At 41.9% G+C, this 13,975-nt stretch overlaps 1 protein-coding gene across 1 annotated transcript; it reads left to right on the top strand.

Moving 5' to 3' along the window:
- The first annotated feature begins 922 nt into the window (after window positions 1-922).
- dqx1 (DEAQ box RNA-dependent ATPase 1) lies at window positions 923-13,210 on the top strand. Its single transcript, XM_084065440.1, has 12 exons — window positions 923-1,154; window positions 3,876-4,268; window positions 4,353-4,546; window positions 5,063-5,519; window positions 6,439-6,720; window positions 6,884-6,983; window positions 7,931-8,089; window positions 9,119-9,310; window positions 9,644-9,769; window positions 10,487-10,677; window positions 11,160-11,350; window positions 11,765-13,210. Exons 2-12 carry the CDS (start codon window positions 3,939-3,941, stop codon window positions 11,964-11,966), a joined length of 2,424 nt encoding a protein of 807 aa, XP_083921566.1. The 5' UTR covers window positions 923-1,154; window positions 3,876-3,938; the 3' UTR covers window positions 11,967-13,210.
- The last annotated feature ends 765 nt before the right edge of the window (window positions 13,211-13,975 follow it).

Raw genomic sequence — 13,975 nt, 5'->3', positions numbered from 1 at the left:
TGACTTTGTTACCCAAGCCGTGCTACTCATACAGTACGCCGAGTTGGCTGTGGCCGGAAAGTTGTGGTATAAAATCGAGTGTGCCCGCCTCTGAACTGCCTGGGCAGTGGGCACAAATACAATTGGTACTGAAACAGTCAAACTTGTCACAAGGGACTTCCGAGATATGGTGGTACTCATTTCAAAATAGGTTGGTTAAAAGCTAATCAAATATTTCTAAATAAATATACACATCTAGATATAGAAAAGATGGCTGTAGGTAGATGTGAGAATATTGAGCGTGAACCCTGTCCTATTCATAATAATATAAATTCACACTTCCCAAATATGGATAAAATGTAAACGTAGTTGTACTTACAAGAACTTAAAAGTGCATAAAATGAGTAAAAATACGTAAGTTGTTAAAATCAGTAAAAAAAATACTTAAAAGTGCATACAATGTGTAGAAATACTTGAAAGTTAAATTAGTAAAAAATACTTGTAAATAAATTGAGCAAGAAATATTTAAAAGTAAATAAAAAGTAAAATATTTTTTTATGTATTCTGTTGCTGCTCCAGATGCAGTGTACTATTACTGTACTGTATTTGAGTAAAAGTACTTACAAATAATCAAAGGGAGTCAAACCACTTAAAATGTATAAGACATTTTGTTTCTAGTTTCATTATTTAATTTTAATACATTTGTTTAACATTTTCACGTAAGACCAAAATATAGACGCGCAGGTTGAATGTGGTTAATTTATCTGGGGGAAAACCGTAGCCCCTGGCATCAGAGCAAATGAAACCTGAGCCCGCAGATTCATCAGGTTCCCAGGATACGGTCACAACAACATTACACCACAGCTCCACCCATTCCACTGTGGACTCCACCTGCCCCACTGTGACACGCACGACGCGTCACGCGTGTGACACGGCACCACAAACATGGCGGAAACCCTGACAATATCAACGATTATGATCGGTCTGTTCGTTTAATGGATCTCAGCGGTGAACTGCACGGACACACAAGGAATGGTCAAACGGGAGCGTGAAGGACAGATTACCCGGTGGTTGTTGTTCCCGTCATGGCTCTTCTAGACGTCACATGACAACAGATCTATAAGATCAACATCACACCACTGTTTGTTTTCTACAGACAAGACAGACAGCCGGAGGTATGATGATTACTGTCCGGGATGTCCTGGTCTCTGGGTGTCCCGAGACCCGATACATAATCTGTAAAACACTGCAATGTTCAGCACAATTGCATTAACATTTGTTTTCAGTGCGTGCGTGCATGGACGACGAATGGTGTATCATGTTTGTTCTGTTCTGCTGCTGCAACCAGTCAGTAGACGTACTATTAAAGAAGCTCAAATGATTGCACCCTATCCTGATGAAAAGCGCCCATGGTGCGTGTGCGCGTGCATGAATGTGTATGATCCAGATCACTGTTTCCCAAACCGTGGGTCGGGACTCATCTTTGGGTCGCGGACACATTTTTATGGGTCACGAGAAAATAAATATCCCATAATTTGTTATTGGTTTCCTGTATATTTAGTTTTTTATAATTATTATTTCAAAACATTTTCAAAAAGAAAAACTAAACATTTTTTTTTAGAATTGTTTCTTTTAATTAGAAACATTCAATGCTTTTTTGTATTTAAATGTCATTAAAAAAATTAAATCGAGAGGGAGGCGGCATACATGCAGACATTATATAGTTCACCATAGTGACCACTGATAGGCTAACCCTAACAGGGCAAGTGAGGTCACAACAGTCAACTCAACTGGCTTTGCGCAAAGAAATTTCACAAATTAGAAAACAAATGTTTAAAGAAGTAGTGAATATAGACGATCTACAAGCTCCTTACGCGTCACATTCTGACACGTTAGGAGCTTGTAGATCTGCTATTTTCACTAGTTTGGGTTTCGAGCTAAAAGGTTCAGTTCAGTTTCACTGGACTGGTGACATCATTACAGGAAATCACATCATGAGGGTAGCTGGCGTTTATTTGTCCCTCTGTCTGGAGTCCCTTGATGCTTGTGTCGCCCATCAGAGATAAAGAGTGTTGTAAAAGGCTTGTGAAACAGTGATCTCTGCCCCCTTGCACCAAAGGCTGTCATTGTCATTCACTATGCGGGACTATAGTGTACATGTAACCTGTATAATATGCATTTTTAGACCATCCAATGAGTTTCGCTGCAATTCAGATTTTTGTAAGATAGACTGTAAAAACAGAAAGCAGATTACGGTAGGATCATTTTAAGTATCCCAGTTCACTGACAAAGAGGCATGTGTTGTTGTTTTTTTTTTTATGGCATTGGCTTTTGAGATCAACAAATCATTAGGTTCAGTCCTCCTTGTTGGTCTGTCCAAATATAAATCCAAATCCCTTTCATTCTGATTCTGAACAATCACAATGACAACAGGGAAAAAAGGAGTCTACGCAGCTCTTTACAAGCCTCAGTCATCAGCAGGCTTGACTACTAGAGACTGTAACGCACTCCTTGCTGGTCTGCAACCTCCTCCCATTCGGCGGTCACTCCATTGCTCACATCTATTTCTAAAGGCTGGTTATGACCTGGGCAATGCCCCCCCCCCATATATTTTATATAAAGTGGTAATTTGTGGAAATACAGAACTTTCATATATGCTGAACTTGTTCTGTGGTCTAGTTTAGCCTGGCACTTTTTAAGAGAAAGTGTATTTCTCAGAGTCAAATTTGCCCTCTCCCCATATTCTTCCATAGGAAAAGTGGCTAGCCACAGTAGATGTGAGGATATTTAACTCTCTTTTTTGTGGGTTTATTTTCACATATTCCTTTGTCAACCATGACTTTGTGGTTTAATAAAACGTGATATAACACCTGACCATATATAGGTGAAAAATGAATAGTTATTTTCCTCTCACAGCAAGTCCAACCAACACTAACACTAAAACTGTCATGAATAAGTCTGCTCCCATCTGTAACCAATCCACTCAGTGAGCATGGTTCCGTGTACCTGTCTACTCATGATTCGGAGATTTCTAACAACAGGTTCATGTGGATGTAAATATTTTGAAGGGCATTTCAACTTCCTATGTGTAGTGGGAGTTACTGGGGTGGGATTTGAGGAACTCAAGCACGTACACCTTGTGGTTGTTATTTTATAGGCACAGATACTATTTTAGGAATATAATGTTTTCCTAATTTGTCCTTATACTGACTTGTAGGATTGATTCTATGCAAGAGGCCTCACGTGTCCCCACATTGTCCAATGATGACCGCCTCACCTTACATTATCCTGCTTTTTACACCGCTACTTACGAAGAAAATCAATAATGTGATGTGAAATACAGGCAGAGCAGTGGTCTTTAACTGAGAGCAAAGGTCTGATATAAGGAAATAACATATTACAGAATGTCTGGCTTGATTGGCCAATTGGAATCAAGCATTCAACAAAGCTGTCTAATTAACAAACTAAACTGTCATTAGGCCAGTTGTTTGGCAACGTCAGTCTCGTGTATCTACTGCATTTAATAAAACTGCAATTATTACAATTTAATATTTAGCTTATCTTTACTAGCTTGGGTTGGTTTTGCTGATTGTATCGTAGCAAGAAGTTGCATTGATTAAAAACAAATCAGTTCAAATTACACAATTATCCTAAAAAAAACAGCTTCAGACTCTGTACTAAATATTCAATGACTTGGATCGATATTGCATTGAGATGAACATCCTTACTGCCATCCTGAGATGATGTACCGCCTGAGGCAAAATTGTACCCCCTGCAGCACTCTCTCCTGCAATGGCAGCCATGACGGCTGCATGCGATAGAGTACTGAAAGGTTGAAAGTTCACGAGTGATCACTCAATTGTTGGAAACAAACTTTTTTTCTGTTTTTCTTTCAGGTAATCTTAAGTCTCTCTGTGAGGCCTTTCCTTTTATCCATATTCTAATTTTCTCTGCCGACGATGTCGTTGCATCCAGCAAGCCCCTCTACTTCACTGGCTCATCCCGGGCCTCTGGACTCTCTGTCCGTCTCGTCCCTGCTCTCTAAGGATTTCGACGATGACGGCGGCAGCGGAGGAGAAGGCCCCGGCGAGGAGGAGGAGGAGGATGATCTTGGAGATCTGGAGGTGAACCCGTATGACGGCCTTCCCTTTTCGTCACGTTACTACGCCTTGTTGGAAGAGAGGCAGCGGTTGCCCGTGTCGAAGCTTAAGCGTAGCCTGCTGGAGCACCTGGAGGACCACAGCATGGTGCTGCTCAGTGCACCCAGCGGCGCCGGCAAGAGCACCCAGGTAAGGCAGGATGTTCGTAAGATGAGTAACATGCTGGCCGTTTACACTCAGGTTGAACTAATGGTCTCCCTCCTCTTCCTCCAGGTGCCCCAGTGGTGTGTAGAGTATGCTTTGTCCCACGAGTTCTCTCAGGGGCTGGTGTGCTGCTCGCAGCCGTACTCTGTAGCGGCCGGGAGCCTGGCACTGCGAGTGGCTGACGAGATGGACTTGAGCCTGGGTTTGGAGGTGGGCTACAGGCTTCCACATGACGACAGCTGTACACCAGACACTCTGCTCAGGTTAGGAAGGGTAGTCAATACTTTGACGTACTGTAGAGCGGTGTTAAAGGAACAATCCAACCATATAAAGCATTGAGACATTATTTGACAGTGATAGCGGAGAGAGTGGGGGAATTAATAACGTGAAGCAGAAAGGGATCTCGTTGATCAGGGTATTTTGTGCATATATGGTATCCACATCGGGTCGCCCCCCTATTGAGCACTTTAACACTGATTTAAAAACATTACTGCATGATTTGGCTCCAAATCATATTGTGGCATCTGGCCCAGATGTATGTCTTACCTATGTTTTCTTTTCTTAGATCTCAGGGAATGGTCTTACCTCAAATTCTGAAACTTCTAAAACCAGGGACTCAAGATTATTTTTCACATGCGTTATGAAAACAAATTAATACGTGAACCAATCAGAGATGCCAGCTCTTGCCATGAACAAATCGACAATGAGTTTTAGCTATATATATTTATATCATCTTTTTTCTTGTTTCTCTTTATTTCTCGTCTTTGATTCGCACTCAGGTTTGTCAAAGACTCTCTTCTGTTGGAGGAGATGATGTCAGATCCACTACTGCGGCAGTACGGCGTGCTCGTGCTGGATGAACTCCAGGAGCGCACCTTACCCACCGATGTCCTCCTCGGCCTGCTCTGTGACGTCTGCAATCAGAGGCCCCACAACCTCCGAGTGGTCCTGCTCAGCCACCCGACACTGGTCCCCCGCCTTACCACGTTCCTGGGGCCAGCCGTCCCTGTCCTCACACTGGACACTTTAAGCACTGAGTTGCTTGCCAGGGACCAGGGAGGGGAGGTGGACACTGGGGCCACAGAAAGGACGGTAGGGGGGTCACGTGAGGTGGAGATAGTTTACCGTGAGCCCCCACAGGGGAGAGAACCCTTGGTTGCAGCCTGTCACACTGTGCTGGATGTGCACCGCAGGGGCGAGGCAGGAGACGTGATGGTGTTCCTGGCAAGCAGACAGGTAAAGCAACGCACAGACACTTTCTAAGATAGGTCACCCAGCACACTAAATATCATTGCACCATTATGTCTTTATTTTCTTTATTAGTTATGTCACTTTGAGATATGTTAACCGCTTATCTATTTTTTTTTGTCATTACAGCCAAAAAATAAATAGAAAAACAAAATAAAACATTTCCAAGCTCACAACGTGTTGTGCTGGGATGCATTGTGAGCTTGTAGATTGACTATTTTTTGAGAAATTACTCCCTGGAGTAAAGCTTTATTTATGAAGTAAATGTTCAAATATTAGGGTATTAGTGCATAGTAGTGGGAAAAAACGTTAATTTCAGCGAACGAACGATTTCGTTCACGTTCACGGAAATGATTCGTTCAAATGATTTGTTCACATTCTCGTTCAGTAGCGCTATTTTCTAGTTAAAAACACTAATGCGGGAGCGATAGTGTTTAGGGATTATGTCGCGCACAGCCCGCCCTCCCGTCCTGTGTATGGGGGAGGGGATGGGGGGCATGAACGATAGCGTGAACGCAACAGTTGAAGGAAGTGAATGAGCTTGTTCACGTTCACGGCAATGAACTAGTTCTTTTGAACGAATCGATCATGAACGACCCATCGCTATAGTGCAATAATAAACGCATATTTCAACGTGATCAGACTATTAGACATCAGTTCCCATGCTGACGTGGTTGATTTACTGTAACTGGTTGATTCATTTTTTTATTTATTGATTGTTTTATTCATCTGGCTTGAAGTATTGATCTATGCTTGATCTATGCGGAAATAGAAAAAATGGCATTTGAAAATTGGGTTAGTGTAACCACCTGGATATGAATCCTATTCTCCCATATGGGAAACTAATACAGAGTAGAACCAGTTGAATAAACAACGATTCCTCTTCATCTGATCCCCTTTACACCAGCAAATAGAAGAATGCGGTTTACTGCTAGAGAAGGAGTCTATAGCACTAAGTCCTCAGCTGGGTCCATTGAAGATCATGCCCCTCCATGCCAGCCTGGGCGCTGCAACCCAGCGAGTCTATGAGCAGGAGCCTGACGCCAGCCTCCTCGGAGAGTCGGAAAGTTCTGAAGACCCAGCAGGATGCGTTAGACGGAGGGTTATTCTCTCAGACACCCTGGCTGAGGCGTCTTTCTCTCTGACCGGTATCCGCTACGTCATAGACACAGGCCTTCAGCTCAGAACGGTGACTTCATGTTTATCAATGACTAAAATCAATTATATTGCAATGTAATACAAATTATTCACATGATTACAGTGAGCCCAAAAATGAGCATTTCCAGGATACAATCAAAAATGATTTGTTATCTGTGACCAATGACTGACTTTTTATTTATTTATTTGTATAGGTTTACAATCCACAAATAAGAGCAAATTCTCAGGTCCTGCAGCCTATCAGCAAGCACCAGGCAGACATCCGCACACAGAGGGTCAACAGTCTTCTGCCAGGTACGTCAGAAATTCAGAATTCATGGTTTTCATGGCAGTCACATTGGAATATGGTCACAATTAGAATCACCTTTATTGTCACATGTGGGTGACATTCGTTTTTGTGCAAGCTCCATCGTTTTGATTGTTTCCAGAAACAGAAAAAAAGAAAGAAGATGGGGGGGGGCAAGGAAAGGAAAAAAATAGGAATAAAAATAGAGACAACAATACCAGGTTGTGGGTTCGAATCCACCGTGGTGCAACCGGCTTTGTCGAGCATCTATGCGAATTTGCGAACACAATTGGCCCGTGTTGGGGGATGGAAGCCGGGCGGGGAGGGAGATATTGGTACATTGCATGTACTCCTATGGGCTGGGGCGGCATCTGTCAGTGGGTATTGTTGGGCGGGAGGAGTAGGACGAAGGCTTTCCCGATGGGGGCTCCTCACTAGCACTAACAGCACACACACTAACAGCAGTGAGAACACAGAAATGTGTTTGGGGAGGAATCAATTGGCATAACGACTAAATTAGGGAGAAAAGGGGGGTAAAACATTATTGGCTACTCTGAATTAAAATGAAAATAAAATGGTTCAGCTTAGTGTCGACAATCTCTGTTGCAAAACGAGGGAGTAAAGTCTCAACGCTTGACATCAGAGGGAACTCAGGACAGTCTAAGATGAAATGTTTGAAATGCAAATGTGTGGTACTGCAGAAAGAGCTAGCCAGATATAAAAGTGAAAGCGGTCTGCAGCCACTTGTGATGCCTGCAATGCGAGGCGTCAAGTCTGAATTAGATAGATATTTACTGACTTTAATGTGCACTGTTTAATTAAATGTCCACTGTTCAATTGTGTTATCCACGAAAATATAAACATCAGCTCACAGGGTTCATTTAACTCTGAGATTGTAGAAATGGTTCAATTAGCACACTGGATTTTGTTGTCTAATACCACTCTTCTTCTTCAGGACTGTGTTTACGTCTGTACCCCAAGTCACTGTATGAGGAGGGAATGAAGGACGCTCGCTGTCCAGGTGTGGCAGAGGAAAACCTCAGCCACCTAGTGCTGCTGCTCAAGAGACTGGACATCGCAGACATGGGACAGTGCAAGTTCCTGGACAGACCAGGTACCTTACAATGCTACTATCTCTTCAAATAAGAAGCTGAGCTTCTTTTAGCAGTGGTCTGTTATATTGAGTACACCACTGTTTCTCAACGCTGGGTCCGGGGACCACCAGGAGTCCACATGGACCCTTATGAGTCTGTAACTCTGAGAATGAACAAATGGAACCAAATGAACCCTTACAGGTCCATTTGCTTCCAGTTGTACACTCTCAGAGTCAAATAAACACAGATGATTTTCCAGTGTAGATTGAGGTCCCAGAGATGAGAATCGTTTCAAATGGGGGTCCGTTGCCTAATGCATATCAAACTATGGGTCCTTGAAGTAAAAAAGGTTGAGAGTCCCTGGAGTACACTGACATTGACTCATGGTATGCCTGACATTAATGAGTGGATTAAAATGAAAATAATGCTTAAATATCAAGTTAGGTTCAGTCCTCTATTATTTCACAGGGCAGACTTGCCAAAGTGTTAAATAACTAGAGGTGCGGGTCGCTACGCGACCCTTCCGTCTAGTCGCTGGCGCGAGGCTCTCGTGTAGTAGGCTGTAGACGTTTTCGAAACGCAAACCAAAAGCGAGAGCAACAGCAGTGTTTGTTTCGAGACGCAAACCGAAAACGAAAGCAAACTGAGAGACGGACACATTTCACCCGTTCATGTATCTATCTATTGACACAGGCTCTTGCAGGATCAGAATGTGCGGCACAGATTGATGAAGCAGCCCGCTCAGCCCAGCGAGACGCCGTTCGCTGCGTTCAACCCTCCCAAAGAGTCAGACAGACAGTATTTGGATGGGGGGCGGGGTTGCCGGGGTTGCCATGTCCAGGAGTTGTAAGCGTGAAGTGGCGTGTAATTGGTTAGGGAAAGTGCGTCCACGGATGCGCAGTGCGCAGCGCGGTGTTTTTGCATGAAGCTGGTTGCTTGTTGCTCGCGCGCAATCTGGCAACACTGGCAACACTGGTGCCGTACAAACATTCTCGCGCATGACTGTAGATTCCAATTGTAAGGTAGATGTGTATTTGTTGTATGTCCAGACCCTGAGGCTCTAATGCAGGCTCTGGAGGACCTCGATTACCTGGCAGCTTTGGATGACGATGGGAATCTGTCAGAGGTGGGGATCATCATGTCAGAACTTCCGTTAGAGCCCCCTCTGGCCAAGGCCCTTATTGCTGCCTGCGAGTACGATTGTGTGGATGAACTGCTGACCATCGCTGCCATGCTAACAGGTAACAAAATAAAAATCTGATAGTTATGCTGTGTCACACACTAGAGGGAGTGCTGTTGTGCTGTGAGCATGGCTGTGATCCGACCGTCAGTACAAAGCGACAGGATGAATATAAATATAACCCGTAATCCCCAGATCTCCAAATAACCCTAAAATATTGCTAAGCAATGTGTAAATTCAGCTCCTACTGACAGGCTAATGTTTGCTAGCTAGCAGTGAATAATTCTAGCTTGGTTGTACCGCATGTACTCAACGAATGCCTCCAATCAAATGACTCGATCAGCGATATGGACTCATGAACCACATTAACTCTGTGTCCTCTGTGTCCCACCAGCTCCACCTTGCTTCGCCAAGCCAGCTCCAAACGAACAGGAGGTCGCAGCCAATCTTCGACGCCCTCTACTGCACACAGAGGGCGACCACCTGACTCTCATTAACATTTACAAAGCCTTCACAGAGCGTACGTCTGAGCACAAGAAAGGACACAGACTGGGGTGATCCACTGAGAAGCTTCGCTACAAGTGTACAAAACCATTGATCACCTATGGCGTTTCTTTTTGATGCTTCTCGGTGTGATCGCTGCCATAGCACCCTTCCACGGACACAGTGTTAAGCGCAGTACATACTCTGAGGAAAAGTTCTCCCTTTCCGAACAAAAGTCCGGTCTTCCGAAGGAGTATGTATTGTGCTTTGTGTAGTGGGATTGCTTTAAATTCAGGTCAAATTCAGTATTAAAAAGCAATGCCAATCTTCATGTTAACACCATAGTTAAAATTACAGTATATTACTCCAGTGTTTGAAAATGTATAGTCTAGAAAAATCGAAAAACTTGTTTAAGTAAATCTGTTGGGCAATGTTATGTACATCTGAAAGAGCAGGGTTTTGGTGTACCAGTTTTTTTTTTAAATATTCAACAACAAAAAAATCCTAGATTATTCATTTACTTATTTTGTTAATACAATGTCATTTTTGCATTTAAAAAAGTCACATTAAGCCTAATATACCGAACATCAAGTCCACTGGATTGAATGAGAAATACCACACTCACTCCTGAATGACTTTAAAGACCTTTAAAGTGTTCATGTTCATTATTAAATATTTCTGCATACTGTATATAATACTATACTTTATTTAACTATGATGGACATAATACGTCTGTGTGATATTGACATTACAGATAATCAGGATGAGACATGGTGTGCGACAAACTTTCTCAATTCTGCTGCCTTACGATTGGCTGTGGCAATCAGGGCGGAGCTGCTAGAGGTGATGCAGCGAATCGAGTTGCCTGTATCACCCCCTGCATTCGGTTGCCAGGACAACTGCACTAACATCAAGCGGGCTCTCATCTCCGGGTTCTTCCTGAAAGTAAACAGACTATTTTATTCACATGGAATTCATCCTTCATGTTGTTTATTTTAGTGGCCATTCCACTCTGTTCTTTCACATTAATTAAGGGTTGGAAGGTTACTTTTGAAAAATAATCGTAAAAATAAAGGTATTTTAATTACTATTTGAATACTTTCTAAATGGATGTTTTAAATCAGGTTTGTATTTATTATATACTATCAAGAAATGTCCTGGTATAAGACATTATGACAATCACTGGACAACTCAATGTTTAGTGATTCAAGGTTCTTCAATTTAACATCATTGAAGGTTATGTTTTGATATTTCAAAATAGAATATCAAAACAAACTTTCATCTGTTACCGCTGCCCGCCTTGAAGTCTTTGCTGTCTGAGATTATGTAACTCCATCGCATACTTGCTAATCCTGCTTGACTTCAAATGATTTTCATATTGTTTTCTTTACGGTCCTGTTGGAATTGAAATGCTCTTTTGTCTTCAGGTGGCCCATGATGTGGACGGCTCAGGGAACTATGTTTTATTAACTCACCGTCATGTGGCTCAGCTCCACCCCGCGTCTTCCTACCTGTGTCGCCAGCCCTGCCCCAGCCCCCCTCCCTGGGCCCTGTACCACGACTTCACCATCTCTCATGACAACTGTATCCGCACCGTGTCAGAAGTCCACCCGCACATGTGAGTTTCCTCTTGAGCATTTTGTTAGGGTGACACTTTTGAAATGGTGTCGTTGCAAATAAATATTGTCCTAGTCTTTAGCTTTTGCCCTGATTTTTTTAATGATTGTGACAAGTTGTCAATTGATTTTTTATATCTTTGAAATTTTAAGTAACTTTATACAAGACAGTTTTTTTTTTTTTTTTTACAAAACAAAATGTGCAACTATACTGTTTTTTCCCCTCACAATCATCATTCTTACTAGGGTTTTTTTCTTTCAATTGCCCATCTTACATTTATGAGACAATAAAATAAATCTAAGATATCAAGTCACAATTGTGAGAAAAAAAGTAAGAAAGAAAAGAAACCTTTTTATATTTATTCAGTTGTGGAAATGGGCTTCCATTGTAATGTCTCTTTCTCTCCTTGCTGTAGGCTTGTAGAGCTGGCTCCTCAGTACTACCTGGGGAACCTGCCTTCCAGCGAAGGCAAGGCTTTGCTAATGGAGCTGAGACACAGTATGGAGCAGGAAGAGGACTCAGAGGGAGACGAATACCACTCCCACAGAACTGCAGACCATCAACGGCCTGGAGAAACTCACAACCATAATAGCACTGATCTCTGTGTCCTCCAGTGAGGAGATTCCCTGTGATGACTGACACTCTCTTTATGTTTTCAATATTTTAATTAAAAACACGCCATGGGAGGGGGGTGCAAATCCTGGATTCACCTACATCGCTTGTTCCTTTAGATATGACTGATTATGTAATTTTGACTTTGCCTTGATTGTGACTTTGACCTTTGGACTTTTTGACCCAATAGGTAATCATCTCATTGGGTCATAGCCTACTGATCATTCCCACCAAGTTCCATGCCTGTCCACTCTCAAGTTATTTTGTTCACAGGCACACCGATAGCAATATCCTGCCATGCATGCATGCACGTTCAACAACTTCGTCTCTTGCTTTATTGTGTTTATCAGTTGATCCTCTTAATAGTCAAATGTTTGTCTGGGCAATCTCAAGTTTTAATGGTTTTGATGTGATTGCAAAGGGAATTTCACGGGGAGTATAAAAACCAAGCTGGAAAACAATAATATATCTAATTTATAAGCTTTTTCATCAGAATATTTCAAAGTTCAGCAAACAATGATGACGTGTCACTTCATTGAACTCAGACACTATTTTTGCATGAGCTTAGATCTATGCAGATGTCCAATCACAGAGCGGGTCAAGTGATGGACAAGTGATTCTCAGGGCTCACTGTGGTCTTTGATCAACATCCCAGCACTGTTCGCTGTTCTACTTTGATACCTTTTTGAATAAAATGTGGGTATTATATTAAGACCTTGATTCTGCCCTTTCATTCAATTGAGGTATGAATGGTCAAAGATCCATGCACAATCAATCATACATGTTCATAATTTATTAAACAAATGTATATATCTATGTAAGCATCAAGTTTAATTATTTAAAGGTAGAGAAACAGGTAAGGGACAATACCTGATATTTTACATACTAGCCCATATCTGCTGTCGGACAGAAACCAGCTAACTCCAAAATGTTCATTTGTCAGGAAATTACTAAAACAAAACAAAAAGTGGAGTTAGGAGCTTTTGTTCATCATTGATAAGAACGGCTGAATGGACCTCCAAGCTCACAATGAGGTTGGAGGTCAAAGGGGTGTGGAGCCTGGAGTCATCAAAACCAGCTAACTCCACCCCCCTTTGGTGGACTTAGCTGCTTTAGCATAAAGTTGGAGGATCCAATGGAGTTAGCTGGATTTGTCAGAAGCGCTTTTTAATACTTTTCATTGGTTCAATATTTTTTTTATCAACACAGAGACGTAAAGGGTGTTCAATAGCACTGATTTATGGGGGGGGAGCTGAAAAATGTTAGTTGGTTTCTGCCCGACAGCAACGATATCTAAACAATATCAGTTTATTTTTCCATAAAGAAACTGACAATAAATATATTGAAATGACTGAAGTTTTTAAAAGGTAGCAGAATAGTAGGCCTATTGCACAGTGATGACATCACAAGTGCAGGAAGATTCTAGACATTTGACACACTAAGTACTGTCAATACAGTTTCTAGATGTACACTGTATTGACTACTTTGAGTACAATATTGGCCTATAAATGAACATTGTAAATGTCTAACATGTAAAACTAGGTATATTTGCAATGCTATAATAAGCCTCTCCTGTAAAAGGTTAAAGTATATGTGTTTTGATGATATGAGTATCCTTGTATTTGTTTATTGGGAGTTTGGGTGAGTTAACCAGGGTGGACTGGTGGATTTGGGATTATTGAATGTTGGGGGCAGGGTAGATTAAGCTGTTCAAACACCTTTTTCGAACATTTATCAAATATATTTATTGTTTATGAGAGATTATAACCTAAGATAAGTACAGGTTTTGTTTTACTACATTATTTGAATATTATGTATTGCCCTGCCTTTAAGTAAGTAGACCCACCCAAATAGCTCTGTAATTGCATATACTGTATGCATGCATATATGGCTTATTAAAGTATTAAGATAAAATCTTTAATATTAGGCACGCATGAGGTCCACTGCTTCTGCTTTAGAAATAAAGGTATCACCCACTAGTAGGGCCTATGGCTGACTATGCCACTCTTTAGTT

Source organism: Gymnoscopelus microlampas (assembly GCF_963454915.1).
Source record: "Gymnoscopelus microlampas genome assembly, chromosome: 8".
Taxonomy (NCBI): Eukaryota; Metazoa; Chordata; class Actinopteri; order Myctophiformes; family Myctophidae; genus Gymnoscopelus; species Gymnoscopelus microlampas.
Note: the sequence above shows the minus strand (reverse complement) of the source record. Positions and strands in the feature narration are given on the sequence as shown.

Coding starts and splice junctions, on each gene's coding strand:
- dqx1 (XM_084065440.1), top strand. CDS start 3,939: ATGTCGTTGCATCCAGCAAGCCCCTCTACTTCACTGGCTCATCCCGGG. Junction 4,547..5,062: donor ACACCAGACACTCTGCTCAG/GTTAGGAAGGGT, acceptor ATTCGCACTCAG/GTTTGTCAAAGACTCTCTTC. Junction 9,770..10,486: donor TTACAAAGCCTTCACAGAGC/GTACGTCTGAGC, acceptor TTGACATTACAG/ATAATCAGGATGAGACATGG.